The sequence below is a fragment of the Chenopodium album genome, chromosome 7, assembly GCF_948465745.1.
Source record: "Chenopodium album chromosome 7, dcCheAlbu1.1, whole genome shotgun sequence".
Classification (NCBI taxonomy): Eukaryota; Viridiplantae; Streptophyta; class Magnoliopsida; order Caryophyllales; family Amaranthaceae; genus Chenopodium; species Chenopodium album.
Window position 1 is genome coordinate 49229297 of NC_137840.1, and position 18908 is coordinate 49248204.

At 32.0% G+C, this 18908-nt stretch overlaps 1 protein-coding gene across 4 annotated transcripts; it reads left to right on the forward strand.

The window, feature by feature from the left end:
- The first annotated feature begins 2167 nt into the window (after positions 1-2167).
- Positions 2168-6214, forward strand: LOC145637876 (uncharacterized). 4 transcript variants are annotated; one of them, XM_081688886.1, is made up of 8 exons: positions 2168-2301; positions 2809-2962; positions 3751-3796; positions 3877-3983; positions 4433-4544; positions 4631-4812; positions 4901-5021; positions 5105-6214. In XM_081688886.1, the coding sequence occupies exons 6-8, from the start codon at positions 4691-4693 to the stop codon at positions 5180-5182; spliced, it is 321 nt and encodes a 106-aa protein (XP_081545012.1). In that variant the 5' UTR covers positions 2168-2301; positions 2809-2962; positions 3751-3796; positions 3877-3983; positions 4433-4544; positions 4631-4690; the 3' UTR covers positions 5183-6214. The 4 variants fall into 4 exon arrangements, with proteins under 4 accessions (XP_081545012.1, XP_081545013.1, XP_081545011.1 ...); XM_081688887.1 differs by lacking the exon at positions 3751-3796 and adding an exon at positions 4275-4353; XM_081688885.1 differs by lacking the exon at positions 3751-3796.
- Positions 6215-18908: the final 12694 nt, after the last annotated feature.

Below are 18908 nucleotides of genomic sequence, written 5' to 3' on the forward strand. Positions count from 1 at the left end.
TTGAAAGGAATAGAAGTTAATTCAAAATACAGAAAAGAAAAAGTACCTACAGCTTTAGTGGCTAAAAAGTCACATACTAATGTAATGACTATGAATACAGACATTACTTCAGTTGATGGTGTTAAACAATTACCATCAGAGACTAATGAATATTCTATACAGATAACGATTGACACTTCTGACAATGGACGTGATCTTGAAAATGCAGAAAATATTCCACAAACTGTTTTCTGGAAAAAAAAGGGGTAACCATGACGATGAGCTGACCCTGCATTCTCTAGCAATTTCGCTGATGCACACAACTTGATTGCTGAGCTATCTTCAAAGACTTCCGAATCAGATCACAACACAGATGTTCATTCAATCAATCATGACCCAAAGACATCTGCATAAATAATTGGCGCATCAGAAATTGATTTTGATTGTCACCTAAAACAATCCTCTGGTACTCAAAAGAAGAAAAATGCTGAATTCAGTGGCACAAGAACAACACGAAAGAAGCGTTCATTGAATGCTCTGCCTACAGGTGCAGAAGTTATAGGGATGGAAAACTAGGGGAAATCAAAAGATGATAATCAAGTTATGTCCACACAAAGTCTTGATGCACCAGCACATGGAGATAACTTTGATTACATAAGCACTCCTTAAAGCTTAGCTTAATGAATGCGAAAATTATGGCTTGAATCTAATCATATTTTATTACCCTTTATATCTTTTGCTATGCATGTAAAGACTGCCTTTTTTTATATCATAGTAGGCTGATGCAGCTAGAATGTATTTGTACTTTGCTAAGTAGGGTAACCAAAAGAGGAAAACAACACAAAAGGCAAAACAAGAAACAAGCATATGTATTACTATGGTTCTAATGGAACTGCACTATGTTATTACTATTAAATATTAGAACTTCCTTATAATTTGTAGTTCACTTTTATTGTTTTCCATATTCTCTAAAAACTCTACATAAATCAAATAAACCTTATGCAAAACACTACTAAGTGCATTCAAACATGTAGACTGCTAATATAGTTTTGCAAATTATTCTTTCCAACAAATTAAAAGGCTTGACAAACTTATAATAGCTCACAATTATACACAACAAATAAATTTCCAAAAAGATGTTTGGATAAACTTTTAATTGCTCACAATTATACCCGACTTTAAATTCCTGATATATATATTTGCTCACAATCATTTCCCAAAAAGATGTTTCTGATCAACAGGAGCACATATAGACTTGCTAATGAAGTGAAAATTTCTATGAACAAAAAAAAAAACACCAACTTATCAAAATTAAAGTAATATTTTAAATGTGTGCTATTTAATTGTTTGATCTACAAAATTTCCTGCTTCAAGTTACCATTCTTTGTCACCATCCTTTCATAAAAAAAAGGCAATGTAATTTTTACCACTTTATGTAACAATTTTATAATGTAATAATAAAGAAACAATAGCATCATAGCAAAAGCATATTAACAACACATTTTTATAGAACATAACATAGTTACGAAAACGACACGCAATAAGACAATATCCCTCATACACTTATATACTTGGTTCAAACTTTGAACGAGTCGAGATACAACTATGCTCAATTCAAATACTCGCAAACAAAGCCTAAAAATAGTTGTGAAAATAATTTTGTTTACCATAATACCCCTAGATATTCGTAGTTTTTTTTGACAAGTGCCTAAGAAGGTAAATAAAAGACATTTAAGCTCAAAAAAACCTCAAGCCTAATACATTTAAAAGTCATTTAGCAATACTAAATCATTCCAACTTCAAGAGGTGATCTAAATTTTTAGCTTTCCAATCAGGTCTTTTCATCCAAACAAAGAAAAAATGGACAGGACAATTAAGCAAACCTTTTGCTTGCTTAGCAATATTTTAGAAATTCAGAATTGCAAATAGTAATAAGTATGGCAATTAGTCCTTTCTTACTTATTTAAATAATCACAATGGCAGTGCTGCACTGTTAACTCCATAAAAAGATCTACTCCCTAAATATTTCATATCTATTACAAGCAAAAAAGTACATATAACTACGGTCAACCACAACTTTTTAAAAAATATAAGTTATTAAAATAAAAAATTATATTACCAGTATAATATGACTGTCTCTATAAATGATTAGATATATAGCTTCATCCTTTCTATATCCCTACATATATATAACTATATAGTTTTGAGGATAAAAAGGTTGAGATTCCTAAATTATCTCATATTTATTTCAGTAGTATTTCTACATCATAAATAGTGAAAAAAAAAAAGCAGATCCATATATCAATCAAGCTTATAACCTAGGTAATTCGTCTCTACTTCATCGATTTCATCTTCTACATTTATGCACTATGTATATATTAATTGATTTGTACATTTATTACTGTTTTAATTACTGCAATTTCAATAATTCACCTTATGTCCATAAATCTTTGTAATCAATTTAATCTTCTTTGTTTAAATTAAGGATATTTGTTGAATCATGCTGATTTAGAGTGTTTTAAACAATTTAATTTTAAATAAACCTAATTGTTAGTAGAAGAAACTATTATAGAATGTATTTTTCACCAAAAAATTAAAAATTAATAATAAGCAATATTATATAATTCAATTTAGGTATAGCCATGTATTTAAATTCAATAAATTATGCTAATCTATAAGTCACCTTGAATTGACAATTAAAATTACTGTAAAGTGTATACTTGAGTAGAAAATATGTTCAATTAGTAATGGACAATGTTTTTTTTAAGATAGTAATGGACAATGTAAAATAAATAAATTATTTTTTTACTTCTTTCTTGACAAATACAGGTACCAATATGAAACCAGAATTACTATTTCTTAGTGAATTGAGTCCAGGAGCTGATGATTATAGAATAAAAGTGAAGGTAATAGACATTTCAGAGAGAAAATTACTACGGATGATTGCACTTTCTACGAAACGCTTCTATTATGTGATGAAAAGGTATAGTTTGAAACTACATAGCCTTACATTAATTATATTCGAATGATACTTCATTATAAATTTAATATTGTACTATACACCTTGGGTTTATTATTGTAAATGCTATATTCATTTATATCATATTTAGTACAACAACAACAATATCTGCTCTTTTAACCCCTTTTTTTTCAATGAAAATGAATCAATTATTACATACACCAATATAGTCATGTATGTCTATAAAACTTAAATATGATGACCAATATTGTCATATATGTCATATGTATATACCAGTAGTCTGAAACATCTTGCACAACTAGAACCTGAGTTTGACATCACTTACATCAGTAATCTGAAACATCAATCTATTAAACAACTCGCACTTGCACAACTCAGTTACATAAAATTAGAGTATTATGTAATAAAAATCTGACATTAAGTTATTTCATTGCATCCTCTAGGGAACTATGATGCATGCCCGTTTAATTAAAGATCAGATTGACACTGTTGGTCAGAATTTCACAATAAATGCTCACTATGAGATAACCAATGATGCAATCAATCCAATGCCAAGACATTTTGAGAGAGCAATCACAAATATACCATACCAAATTAATTTCACAGACAAGACTTTGATCCAGCCCATATGTTCTGTAACTAGCTAAATAGAACCTGACTTTCAAGAAATATTAGAAATAGCCAAAGCACATTTCTTGGATGAGATATGTGGTATGTAAACTAAAACTTTCATATACCTTTAATAATAACAGCTATGTGGTTATAACATAATGTTTTATACAAAACTTCAGTCAATCGGTTCTATAGCACAAGACATACGAGAAGATGTCAGATATGGTATCGACACTTACATTATAATTATTTCACTTTATATGTATTATTAAAGTTAAACTAACATATTTCCTTAATAATGGCAGATTTATTAGGAGTAGTCTTGTTTGTGGAGGAAGAAGTCCGTTTGGTTACCTCATTCTATGGACAGAAAGCTAGCCTATGTTCGAGAGGTTATCATAACTGACCAAACGTAAGTATTATATCCCACTATCTATTGTGCAAATAAATGCTACTAATGCCGAGATGTACCTAATTTAATTATCTAAACCTTGAACAGCAACACCCAGCCTATAATTGTTAATGTATGGAATCATCTTGTTGGAAATAATTGTGAGCAATTAAAAGTTTGGGCTAAAAAATTTGTAGTCGTTGGGTTCACATCAATCAGTCCAAGCAACCTCAATGGTTAGAAAATAACAATAATACGATATAATTCATCTGCTGTGTTTCTTCTAAGCTAATGATTATATGTATTTTTTAGGCTTCTCTCTATCCACTAGAATGTAAAACCAGATTATCTACAATCCTAAAGGAGACAGAGCTAATGTGTTGCGAGAATGGTATCAATATTCTTTGTAATCACTTGTAAAACAAAATTACATTGACATCACTTACATTTATGTATTATCACTTGTATAGGTCAACCCTATATGCACAGATGCTATTAGATCGACAGGAAAGGATTCTGGAAGTTTGAGACCCTGCAAATGCAAGAGCACCTGTCACTATTCGATACCTGAAGGATAAAAAGGTATTCAGCTTCACATCTATTATTACATATTAAAAAATGGTTCCAACATAACTTTGCAACTTATTCCTTTTAACAACCAAATGCAGGTGCAAAATGCATTACAAGATGAAAGGCATTAGGTACTTGCAACTGTGACCTTTGTATCTATGGAACAACAACTAAAAGCATATATAGGATGTTCAAAGTGTGGGAAGCCAACAAAACTACCAGAAGGGAGGCAATTTGCTTGTTCAAAATGTTATACCAAAGAAGCAAATGCTTGTCTCAGGTTATATTAATTCACCTATTCTTATAGTACCTTCGTAAATAATACATAATCTTTTACTATGTATTGAATAACACAAAATTATATGCAGGGTTGCTTTAACTTTTGATGCTACAGATGCCTATGACAGCATAGCACTTACATCATTTGCCAATGAAACTGAAAAAATCTTTGGAATGAATACAACTGATATATATAATATGATGGAAAATGTATGTATTCTAACTTATCAAGTAATATAGTTATTATCATTCTGTATACATGAGCTTACATATTCATATGCTAATGCTCACAGGGAAATTTAATTTGTTTCACAGCCATACAACAAAAAATGAGTTCCAAAGTCTTCTATCTGGAAATTGGTCCCTACTAGCATTAACTGCTAGCAACATAATTCAGTGGACATTAGAAGCAGTTCAGATATAAGATGATCATGGTGATTGTACTACAAAGGGCAAAAAACAGGTCTAAGTTCCTCCACATATTGATGGTTCCAACATATCAGAAACAATTGATCAAGATGTGAGTGCAAGTTTCAGCAACTACGAATGCTTCTATTTCAACATTTGCAAAAGAACCCTTCCCTAATTGGTCAATGCATGGACGACCACGCTCTTCACTCAAAAGAAAACACTCCAACACTGTCAATGAAGTTGAAACTACAAAGACCAAGATCTGCATACCCAATGCTCATATCAAAGAAATACCTTCTGTTTTCAATGAACCATACACAAAAATTACTGAAAACATCAACACTGATTCTCCACAAGAGTAGGAAATTGTATTCAAAACAGCAACCCTGACAACATAGCAACTAAAAATTCCTCAGCAATCAGCACATACCTTCCAAAATGAACCAGAGATGGTACAAGGTTTGCTGAAAAACTCCTATTGCTAATTTAAAATATTCTACTATGTTTTATGAATGCTACATTTTGCTCCCTTCGCAGCATAGTAATTCATATAAACCAAAAGTCAACAAAATCTATATGACTTAAATCTTTTGAAGGGTTGTGTAGGAACAAAGGTAATAGCCCCTGTTCCTACATAACACTTAGCTTAGAATATAATATAAAGTTGTTGCATTTTGCACCCTCAACAACTTAGTAGTGTATGAAAAGTCATATATAATATGGTTGAATAGATCCTTAATATTTTGGAGGGTTATGAAGGCACATAAGTGATAACTTGTGTTCCTACATAACACTTGATCTACATAGGTTAAAAGTAGTTGAACTCTTTTGCTCATTCTAGCTAACCATTTAAGGTTTAATAGGATATGATGTTAAGTAAGTTTAGATTTTATATGCTATATAGGTCTATTAATTGTAATGGAAAGCAAACCTTAAACTTTTGTAATGTAATAAATTAAGCAGTATCTAATAGAATATATACTTTTGTCTTATATAGTATACATCACCTTTCAAGCATTATAGATACTGTTATAGCTTATTATGCTATAGCTGATTTAGATTGCTAGGTTTTTTTTAAAAAAAAAATATTTTTTTTTTCAATATGATGTCTTCTTCCAAGTTGAAAAGTAGAATGCTTGTCGTTTTTTCAACTTGAGAAAATAAATGAATCATGTGGAAAGTTTCATCATTTTTAAAACACTTTATAATGTCTCAAACATACCCTTTTAAGCTTCCCAATAATTTTAAAGAACTTATTTCACCATTACTCCAGTCATTCTTTTCCATCTGTAGACATCATATTACACCTTAATCCCTTAGCCAACTTCATGTGCCTAAGATTAGACACTACTCACCATCATTTTCATCACTCTTATTTCAAGATTAATCTTAAGGATGTCCCCAAATTACATCCTTGTTCTTCACTAACTCAAATACAGCTTATTTATTTCAGATTCAAATCATCATTAATTTAAATGATATAAATAAATAAGATTAACAACTGATAATCATAAATGGTTATTCACTTGTAAGTATATTTAATGTTAACTTTCCTAAATGTGTTTAGCGTGGTGTTTTGAAGTACAAACTTGTGATGGCTTACTTCATATGATTTATAATATTTTATACACCATACATAGCATAGCCTAGCTTACTCATGGTGGCTTTAGCTGAAAAAGATATTCAAATGACATAAAGCATTACAAAATCTTTGAAAAAGCTATACAACAGCCACAACAAATGAACAAGTGGCATAAACTATTTACTTTTAAAAAAACAAATTACCCACCATATCAGAAAATCTATGTGTATGGAAAATCTATAGAACCATACTATATATCAACACGTGTAATCAATTATTATCTTTCCTTATAAAAAAAATTACCTTATATTGTTACTATAAATACACCTCTAAAAATTTAATCTATGCACCTCCACATTAGTAAAAAAAATCCCCTAAAACAAAAACAAAAACCCTACACATATTATAATCACAAATACATCACTAGCTCATTACGTCGCTAAAATTATGTCTCAAAAACCGATTCATAATAAAAAAACCTCCTACCTTCCACTTATCAATCAAAAAACAATTACAGCTTATTTCAAAATTCCATTAAATAAAACAAAAACCTTGATATTCAATAGCACAATTTTTGCTAAAATATAGGATTATTAGCATAATTTTTGCTAATGTATTTCTATAACCGATTCTTTAATACAACTATGAAGTTGCCGGTTAAATTATCTTCGTCAACAACATATTTGTATTATAGTTTCTCAATAATTATTCACTGCCTCTGCAGTGCCGGGTTGTGCGAAATTCGGGTTTCCCATAACTCGGCTAATCTGGGTCGCCAATACTACTATTGCCCGGGAAAAATTGTTAGGATTCTAAATGATATTATGTTTTTAAGTTTGATTACCTTATTATGGAGTAATTATTATATTAATGTAAAAAATTAAATGAAAGTTATTACAAAATTATGCAAAGGCTACGATCATTATTTTACTTCCTTATAACTTTAAACCTTTAGTTGTATATTTATAACACCTTCAATATATTTGTATTCCATGCTAATATCTTTGTACCCTCTCCTGTGGAAAGAAAATAAATGGCCACAGTATTCCATGCTATCAAGAGTGTGAATTTTGTTACAAAATGGGAACAATAAAGATCAAGCATGAAGAAATGGTTCCCTTCACACACCTTCAACATGATTAGCCTAACACTTATGCCTTAGAAATTCATAATATAGTTGCTTACTTTTATGTGCATTTCAATAACTACTTTTGAAAGCTGTGTGCCACTTAATACCCCTCTATCTAGCTATTTTAAGACTATGTAATATAAATATTGTCATTTTGCTATTATATATGGATGTTGGCTTTGTTATTGTCTTTATAACCCCTTTTTTAAGAATAATTCTTTTTCTTTAACTGCATGTTTGGTCATTGTACTTTGGATTTTTACTTTTTTTTGGGGAAATTATAATTTGAATATACTATGCAGTTCATGCTAGAGTTCGGTTGTGTACTAGAATTTGGATATACTATGCAATATATCCTGTACTATGTTGCTAAATTGTAATTAGATCACTTAAAGTGATTCAAACTGCACTCAAGATATCTATCTTTTGTCATCAATGACATACTCATGTGATATATAGGCTTGTAATTAGAGGTGTCAAAACCGAACCGACCCGAAAAAAATTATCCGTTTCGAACTGTAACCGATCCGATTTGATCCGAGAAATTCAAGACCCAACCCGATCTGTAACCAAACTAAACTCAACCCGAATCCGAACTTGACCCGACCTGAACTTAACCCGGCACCGATTTGATCCGACCTGAACTCAACCCGAATCCAATTTGACCCGACCTAAACCCTCAAACCGAACCGATTTGACCCGACCCGAGCTCAACCCGATCCGAAATTGACCCGAAAAATAACCGATCTAATCCGATCTGTTTTGACCCGAACTGATATTAACCCGATCCGATTTTAACTCGATTTCATTTTTACCCGATCCGAATTTAACCCGATCATAATTAATTATTTACTTTTTTTATTCAAGTTCTTATACTATATATTTACTAATTTTTAATAAGTTAACTTTTTGACTACAAAGAAATAATATTGAGTCTTAAGTTTACTTCATGTACATATCAATTATATTAATTTACTTTCTTTAATAAATGCCACAAGATCTAATAAACCTAAACATTAAGCGGGAGTTAATTGATTTGCTTGTAAAGCTCTAGTTAAATGCTGCGTAAAGCCTATTGTCATTTTTAATGAATTTCCTCCCATTTTGTTATATTTTATGAACTAATAATTCTTTTCTCTAACACCTACAACCAATTATATCAATATAAATCACATTACTACTAGTCTGATGCAACCTATAAGAAACAATTATGAAAGCAAAATAAATAAAGTTTTAAAGGATATATCAAGCGCTTACATTTTCATTATAATAATTAAATATATTACATATACATAATCCAATGATTAAAACTTAGGTATTTTTCAGTAGTTTCATTTTCATATACAAAATACGCTGCATATAATATCATTGCAATGTTTTGACTCCAATAATATGTTATGGGTACGACTTCCTCAAAAATAACAAAAGCCTTGCCCTTCCAAAAAAATTCCTAACTTCACAAAAAATACAAGGCATGAGATTTTAAACAGCTCCATGCTCAGAAATGAACAAAGTCTTTCAATTTTCTGGTTCATGCAGTCCTAAGTAAAGATTGTAGAGAATGAATTAGATATATAGTTGTGCAAAATCTGATTGCTTCAATAGTGTGCCTATTGTTTAGTAGTGAAATAAAAGGAGTGTTAAACCATTTTTACTAGAGCTTTTTAAGCAAATCAATTAACTCCAAAGTGCTGATTGATTTACTGATTTACTGATTGTTTAGTAATAATTATGCAAGCCGAAGAGTAATTGCATAATCAGTTTAAACTTCAAAGTTTAATTTGGGTATCCCAAATAAGATCAACTGAAGGAAAACTATAACATTTACTTAACTCTTGCTTCATCTCTACAATTTTTGTTATAACAAGTTTGCTATGATAATTCCAAGATGATTCAAGAGTCGCAATTCAGCTTGAATGAGGAAAGGAGGAAAGACTAAAAAGAGGAAGGATAGTTCAATCGTACAGAACCGCAAAACAGAGCCACAAAAGTGAAAAAACCAAGATTCACAGTTAAGGTAAAACAAAATTATCACCATTTACACCAAATCAAACTAAGATAAAACAACTCACACTCATACATTCTATAGAATCTTAGCATTTTCTACCTACATTTTATTCCTACATAATGTTAAATGCTAATTTTTAAACACAATGCAAAACAAATCTATCAACTATTAATTAGTAGCATATCTCAAATGACAGCAAATTATAGAATGTCTCAATATTAAAATGATAAAGGGTGTGAATATACCTTGAGAATCTTGCTGCAAGTAACAATCTTAATCTACCAATTGGATATACCTTCTTCCAAAACTTAAGTAGTTTTCTCCACATAACCACAAATTTATTTACAAAAAAAAAGTCAAACATACCCAAAAAAACATGCATGAATACATCAGGGGTTTTGTGAAATTTAAATTACAGAAGAAAGTGATTAAAACCATTCTTAACATTACAACTAAAGTGATTAAAACTATTGAAATTTGATGTTAAGAGGACAAAGGGACATACCAAAAAAATTCATTGACACAAGATCCCTTCTTGAAGCAGAGCACCATGAAAATCATATGGTAGAAAACAACAATGTTAACTAATTATCACTAATTATGTAAAAGAGCATAAATATATAGAATAAAAACTTAAAAAAAAAAAATAAAAAAACTTACAATTTCCAAAACAAAACATATTTGCTCCTTTGGGTTCACTGTCAGAAATAAATCAATAACACAAAATGTAACAACAAGAAACAAAACTCAGTTTCTACCAATGCATCAAACAAAAGAAATAATAAAGTTTAGAATTTGATGTTGAGATATCAAAGGGGCTTACCAAAAAGAGGGTCATTAATGCAAAAAGCGCTTATTACTTTCTAAGTCTTCGTCATCAATCACTTGAGGCACAACCACCCTAACAACATCCAAATTGGAATCATCTATAGGTTCATCATAACCCTTTATCCAACTTTGAGTTGTTATCAAAACCTCAACATTTTTACTCAACAACCTTGACCTGAACTTGGACAAAATTCTTCCTCCCATACTAAAGGTAGATTCTGAGGTGACAGAAGTAATTGGAATGGCTAAGACATCCCTAGCCATACGAGCAAGAATGGGATACACAGAGGATTGGCCTTTCCAATAATCAAGAACATCAAACTTTTGCCCATCTATGACTGGCACAAGAGGGGAATTGAGATATGAATCAATATCAAATTTGACCCCCCTGCTTGCGCCCATACTTGCAACATATCTCTGTTTTAAAAAAATTTAAAAATACAACATAGCAAACACACACACACAGTCACAAACACAAAACAAATTAAGAACCTCCAGAATAATAAACTTTCAAATAACATAAATAGAATCACCTTTCTAGTGTTAGTCTTCTTATAGGGCCGAGAAAGAACACTTGAAGCACTTATAGTAGAAGATAAATCACTTTGATCAGAAAACGTAGAAGTAGTACTAACACCAGAATACGAGGTATAAAGCTCAGTAAAAGCATAATATGCCTCATCCACCTTTTTAGCACTCTCATCATGATGATACAATGTGTCATACATATCCTTCACAATTTGAGCTTTATAACGCGAATCAAGCATAACAGCGATAGCAAGTATGGAAGTATAATTTTCCCAACACTTAGAAAATTTATCCAACATAGGAGCAACCATTTTTTTAATGCAATCATCAGGGTCAGCATGAGCAGAAACCAACAAGCTTTCAATATAAGCAATGTTTTCAAAATACAAATTAGATGTAGGGTACTCAGAACCAGAAAACAGAACTGTAACATCATAAAATACTTCAAGAAAATCACACACATTTTGTATGGTTTGCCATTCAGCAGCAGTTAGACAATATGGCAAACCAGATTCTAATACACAAAACCTATCAATACCAACTTCAGCTTCCAAACACTTTCTGAGCATCAAATATGTCGAGTTCCACCGAGTTTTCACATCAAGTTTCAGCCTACCAGAAAAACCAGACTTTGATGACTTACATGCTTCTTCAAATTGAGTAAGTCTTGCATCAGACCAATCAATGTACTTTGCAATTGAGCGCAATTTAACAACACTTTCATCAACTATGTCAAGACCATCCCTTACAATTAAATTCAAAATATGAGCTGCACATCTAACATGAAGAAACTTGCCATCACATGGTAGAGAATGAGATTCTAGCAAATCTTTCCTAAGCTCATCAACCATAACATCATTTGCCGATGCATTATCAATAGTAATAGAAAAGATTTTCCCTTTAAGATTCCACTCATCAATCAATTTGACAGTAATATTATAAATATCCTTGCCATTATGTGGAGGAGGGAAATATCTAAAACACAAGACTTTGGACCGAAGTGTCCAATTCTCATCAATAAAATGAGCAGTGAGGACAATATATCCACGAGATGTGCAAGCAGACCAAACATCACAAGTAAAGCATATTCGGCCAGGTAATTTAGACAATACATTAGACAATATAGCTTTGTGCGTGTCAAACTCACGAATGCAATACTTAAGAATGGTGCTTCTTGATATATGCTTAACAAGAGGATTTAAATATATATGGAGCTCCCTAAGTTCAGCATGCTCAATAATTTGAAGAGGATACGCATGACAAATTATGGCTTTAGCAAACTTAGCACAATAAACTTTTTGATCAAAATTACTAATAGAGTAAAGTTTTCTAAATTCTTTATATTTTTGGCAAGAATCACAGAGATGTTTTGAATGATTAGAAGTACCCTTTACACTTTCTGATTGAAACACTGTTTTCAAGCAATGTTTACAACAACCCAAAATTTTCTTTCCCTCCATGTAAAGGATGAAATGTTGCCACACCCATGATTTTCGCTTAGCATATAAATCAGTGATGGAGTCTTTTACGGTCAAATCTTCCACAATTGGCTCTGGCTCGAGCTCATAATGTAAATCACTATCATCTGATAAACAAAACAAAAAATCAATATACAATCAGAGTAAATGAATAACTTAAAAGAATAATATTGGAGAATCATACCTATATTAGACTCAAGATAATTATCATTCGAAGCCATTGCTGAAAAGAACAATGAACATCATTAAAAATGCATACAAAACAAAGGTAAAACAAAATAAGCAAATAGATGGGTCATTGGCGCATTGGGGTAAGCAAGAGACAATTGACAGACCTTATAGTGCAGACCTTATTGAGCTAATATTCTAGTTCATCTTTCATCATTATTTGATTTTTTTAAAAAAATAAAAATAATATAGCAACGTTCCCATACATAAATATAGTGCAGACCTTAAATAAGGAAAATAAATTCCATAAAACAGAGGAAAAAACAAAGAACAAACAAAAACAAAGCAACACCCAGAAACAAAAACAAATAAAAAACAAACTAAGCTAAGCTACTCCTGCTACAAAACTAAGGGGGAACCGGACGTGGAAGATCTACCCCTCTAGCATCCTTTTGTAAATCATAAATCATATATCAAAAACTTGCAATTAGTGCAGAACTTATTAAATAATAAATCATAAATAAAAAACTTGCAATTAGTTTTATATCTTTGCAATTTAGTATAGATGTTGACCGTTTACAAATTTATTTTAATCTAATGAGAATACGATCCCCATGTATATTATAATACTCGTTTTAGTTGTATATAATAACAATTCATCTGAATAAAATAATTTGGGTAGCCTAAAAACTCAGATCTATATGTATACTTTACTAATTTCAAAACAACAACAAAAAAAAAAATCTAGCAATAACAAGATAATTTAGTTTTATATAATGGTGGGACTATTAGAAATTAAGATAGGGAGGTAAATTACATACCTACAAATGAAATGGAATTACCAACGAATTGAAATATACGTATGAAACAGAGAAGTTACCCAGAATTTCGATGCTTGCCTTCAAATAAAATAAAAAAAAAAGGAAAGAGAATGAAGAGGAGGAAGGAGCGGCTACAGAGAGAACTAGGGTTAGGTTGGAGTTCATAATGGGGTTTTTATACTACCTTTTCTTTTTTCTTTTTTTAACTTTTTACCTTTTTTTTTTTACATAATTCTTTTTATTACTTCATCTTTTAGTAGAATTTTTTTCCCACAAGATCATTATTATTACTCCCTCCATCATAGTCACTATTGGTAGAAAATTATGGGAATTGATAAACATAAATAAGAGGTAGAAAAAGTATTATTATTACCAATTAAAAAATCCGTAATTACACTCCCTATTATTTTCACTATCAACATAGATTGTATATTTGTGCTTTACTTTCGTGCCAACTGAACTCGTGATAAAGTTTCATTTCATATACTACATATTTTGTATATATATTGTCATAACTTAGGGTCTATTCTGTTCACCTTATTTTCACTTACGATTTCAGGTGTGATAAGTTCAAATAAGTCCACTTCATATTTAATAAGTTCTAATAAGGTTACCCAAGTACAAATTAAGACTAAAATAATAAGTTTTAATAAGGTCTAGTAAGTTCATATAAGTTCAGGTAAGTTAAGATAAGTCAAGTTAGTGAAAATCAGATGAATAGAACACACCCTTATAGACTTAATTATTGTATATTATAGATTATTTAATGTTTAGTTTGATAACTCATATGATTCGTAATATACTAATTAATATTACTTTAAACTTGTTGGAAATATGTTATATTGATAAAACTGAAGTTATTGGTTAAAAGTGCGGAGTACAATTGTGCATTATTGTAGAATTATAGGCGTTATACATCGCACGGTTATATACTCACTACATACATATGCAATAATTTATGCTTAAATAAAAAGAATTTACATAGTAACAATTAACTATCAATATGTATAATGTCAAGTTTTTAATATACAAATTGAATTAGTAATAACGTAATTCTAACAACTCTAACAAATATCTTTAAAAAATTGAATCAGTAATAAACTAAACTAATAGTACAAAACTCATAGCCTCATATGATTGTACAATTGATGAAGAGTTGTAAACTTGTAATAACCTAAAAAAATGACATACTTTTTTTGTATATATCACCATATGTAACTATTATTCGTCAATATATCACTAGCTCGGTCTCAGTTCTCACTTATATAGGTATGATAAGTCATCGATAATTATTCAATCTCAATTTTCCTCAAAGATAAAAATTACACATAACTTGATCAAATGAGAAAACTAAAACTTCGTGCTTCGTAATTAATAATCATATTGACCCAATAATAAGGTAAAAACTAAACAATATCTCTAGTTTAAAAATAACCTTATTTGGATATGAATTTGGTCAACTCGACCAAAATCCAGCCAAACACAAAAAGGAATTGAACCGAAATTGACCGAAACGAAATTAACCCGACCCAAATTCATCTGACCCGAAGTTACCTGGCTAAACCCGTTTTAAACCCGATCCAAATATATCTGAATCGAAAGTGAATCGATCTTAAGTTGACCCGACCCGTATCCGACCCGAACTCGATAGACCATGACCCGAATTTGACCCGATCCGACCCGATCCAAGTTAAAAGGATAATTTTGATCCGAACATATCCGACCCGAACAGACCCGACCTGAATAGACCTGACCCAAACTCCATCTGGTTATCCGAATTGACACCTCTACTTGTGATTAGGGGAGAATGGAAAGCTCTAAAAATAGTGTACTTGGTGGATACTATCAACGCGTTTAAAAAACCTTGGAAAACCACAACGATAACAAAATACCTCGACAATATGCATTGATAACTTGGGGAACCATGCGCAATTCAACAAGAAACATTAAAATTTAAACAAAGAGAGACGCACCATTTTAGAATTAGTAAGCATCATATACTATTAACAAAAAACACATGTCTATAAATTAATAACATTACTAACCAAAACCAAAATAAAAGTCATACAATTAGCTTAACAAATTAAGTTCTTATTGATTCTAAATAACAACATCAAAAATCAGCACTCAATTGCAAATAAACATAAAAAAATAATATGATTGCTCGACTAAGCTTGAACACAACGCCTTCATCTATTTGCACATCATACTCATTGATCAATTCATGAACTCCTTTCTTAATAAAAAAACACTTCACAATTTTATTTCCAGAAGTGTGTATCTTCAATTCGGATTCAAATTCTGAATCATAAAGGCGCAACAGTATTTTCGTTGTTTCTCCAAGATTTTGAAAATGGTCTCGAGAAAAATCTACTGGAACATTCTACATCCAACAAAAGAAAAAACAGAAGAAAAAAAAAAGGAAACCATACATGTATAAACACCACAATATCCAATATAATATGACTTTAAAAATATCAACATTATAGACATAAATAAACCAAAACAAAAACACATACTATAATTCCTTGTGAATGATACGATTCAGAAAACACAAATTGGAAATAACGACCCTTTAATCTAGTTGACATACTATTTGCCCAACTATTTGCCTAAATCATCCTTGACGAACATTCTTGAATCAAAAGCTTACGACCACGCTTGTTAGCACCATTACCACCTATATTTGCCATTTGTATAAAAATAATTTTAAAAACAAGGACAAAAAAGCACAATAATGATGCTTTTATAGGGCAAAAAATAAAACAACTGAAATATGCAGTCTACACTTAAGTGAAACAAATACTTAATAGTAATAAGTTTAACATTAATCTTTAACTTTAATATGCATGAAACTGATTCCCTACAAAAATCAAGCAACATAATGTAATTACATTCACAACTTACAATTGCAAATTCCAACTCCACACCTAAGTCAAATATATACTTAATAATATATATAATGACACCTTTCACATAAATATCGCACTTTAATATTCATAAAAGTACCTCAATTAGAAAAATTATGACTAAATTGTTGGGGTTTGGTGAGTCCGACTCACTGCGGAAACAACCCCGACCCAAGGAACCACTCGTAATTAATAAAACCATAAAGCATAAATAAATAAATACAAGAAAAGGAAGAACGAATCATACCCTTGAAGCGAGCTTCGCCCTCTCAAAACGGGATCTTACTTGAAAGCCTTGAGCACCGCAAATGCCGTGCCTCCGACGGTATCCACCCACAAAGGACGAACACGACTTTTTAGGTCCGCTACCTTGGAGTTAGCAAGGTCCGACCAAAACCCAAGTGTTAATGGAGTTTAAGAGTTTTTCCAAAATATGGAATGCTCTTTCTAACTCCCACTCAAGCACTTTACTCCAAATCCCAAGGTTGGTATTTATAGAGGAAAGTATGAGTGGGAATTTCTATCCCATCAATGTGGGATTCATGAAATTCCACAAATTAATTTAAAGCTAAATTAAATTAAATATATAAACAAGTAATAAATCAACAAGTGTCCTAGTCATATGTAAAGAGGAGTATAGACCACTTGGAGGGGGGGGGGGACCATACTTGCTCCCCACTCCTTCCTCTCCTTGTGACACTTGTCCACACCAAAAAGCAAGCATACTTACTAGCTTCCCCTTTCTACCCGACCTAGGCCCACGGCCCAGCTAGCCTCGCACCGTGCGGGCTGCTAGCTGCTGCCAGCTTGGCCCAGCACGCCCACGCACATCAGTGCGGGCTGCTGATGCCGAGGGCGCTGCTAGCTAGCCACGCACATGTGCGGGCTGCTAGCAGCAGCGCACGCCAGCACGCCACGCACTGCTTGCGGGCTGCTGGCCGTGCTGTGCTAGAATGCCTCGCACATGGTGCGGGCTGCTAGCCACGCCTTGCTAGCATGTCTCGCACATGGTGTGGGGTGCTAGCTCGGCTAATCCCCTAGCACTCGGGATTCCGATGCTAGGGGTATTTTGGTCATTGTTGATTTATTACTAATTTGCCGTCTCGTCTTTTTATTATTTTTGACTCGACTTCCGACGCTCGGTTTTGACGCTCTAAGCTCGAATTTCCGACGTCTAAATATTTAACACTCGGGCGACGAATTAATTTCTTCCGAATTAATTCGTCGAGTCGGTTCGTATGTTTTGCTTGGGTGTGACCCGAAGGGTTCAGTCAAGATTAAGCTGTAATATTAATTATATTAATACTACTGATCGGAAGCGGCCTCCACCTAGGAATTCCGATCACTTGACTTTACTGAATATATTAGCTTTCTAATAATTCTGAACCCGCTATCAGAATAATACACTTGTTCGAAGGACACCATTCCTTTCAATCTCCCACTTGTCCTTCCGGACAAGTGTGCATTTAGTGTATAGCTACTTTTCCTATGTCTCTTCATGTCTCTTCATGAACTACAGAGTAAGATTACTCGTCATCTCTGTTACGTCCAAAAGTGTTTCTCGAAATCCGAGTTTGACTGTCAATAAGCAGATGATTTCTAAAATCCATCTGAGCAGGGCCATGCATTTTCACAGTCTCGCTCTTCGAGAGGCCTTGTAAACAACAAGACATGTTTCCTATTGTTAATAGAGGGACATCTCCATTCTTGTAATGTAGCTTCTCTTACTAAGAGGACCTAGCCGCCCGATATCTGTCGTTATAATCCCCAGTTACGGCAGACATTTGGCGGATACCAAAGCGGACTAGTACTCAAACAAGAGACCTCCCACTACTCATGGTCAAGGAAAAGAGTTCCGATAGTAATAATGAGAAAAATACTCATGACGATTTTAAATCTCTTAAAGTATTCTCATAGGTCGATCCAGTATGGTTCTAAACCAATACCTGTGCAAATTATTTATATCCTCATATCACAAGAAACGGTGCTATAAATCATACTACACACTAATCTCTAATGGTCATTAATCGTCCACAAAAAATATGACCTTGATTAGGGATAATTTTCGATTAAAATATTCAATGTTCACTTAATAGGTGTTTCTTTATCCAAGCCATTAACTTGATACCCTATTTTGAATATTTATTAAAATCGAATGGACTCATTATTTAATTCTAAACCACAATTAAATAGTTTTTTGGAATATTTAGAAATATTTTATTCCACTATGAAACT

What these genes read in the sequence shown, in the direction of transcription:
- LOC145637876 (XM_081688886.1), top strand. Translation starts at nt 4,691, where the DNA reads ATGGAACAACAACTAAAAGCATATATAGGATGTTCAAAGTGTGGGAAG. An exon ending in GAAGCAAATGCTTGTCTCAG is followed by an intron (nt 4,813 to 4,900) that starts GTTATATTAATT and finishes AATTATATGCAG; the next exon opens with GGTTGCTTTAACTTTTGATG. An exon ending in TATATAATATGATGGAAAAT is followed by an intron (nt 5,022 to 5,104) that starts GTATGTATTCTA and finishes TAATGCTCACAG; the next exon opens with GGAAATTTAATTTGTTTCAC.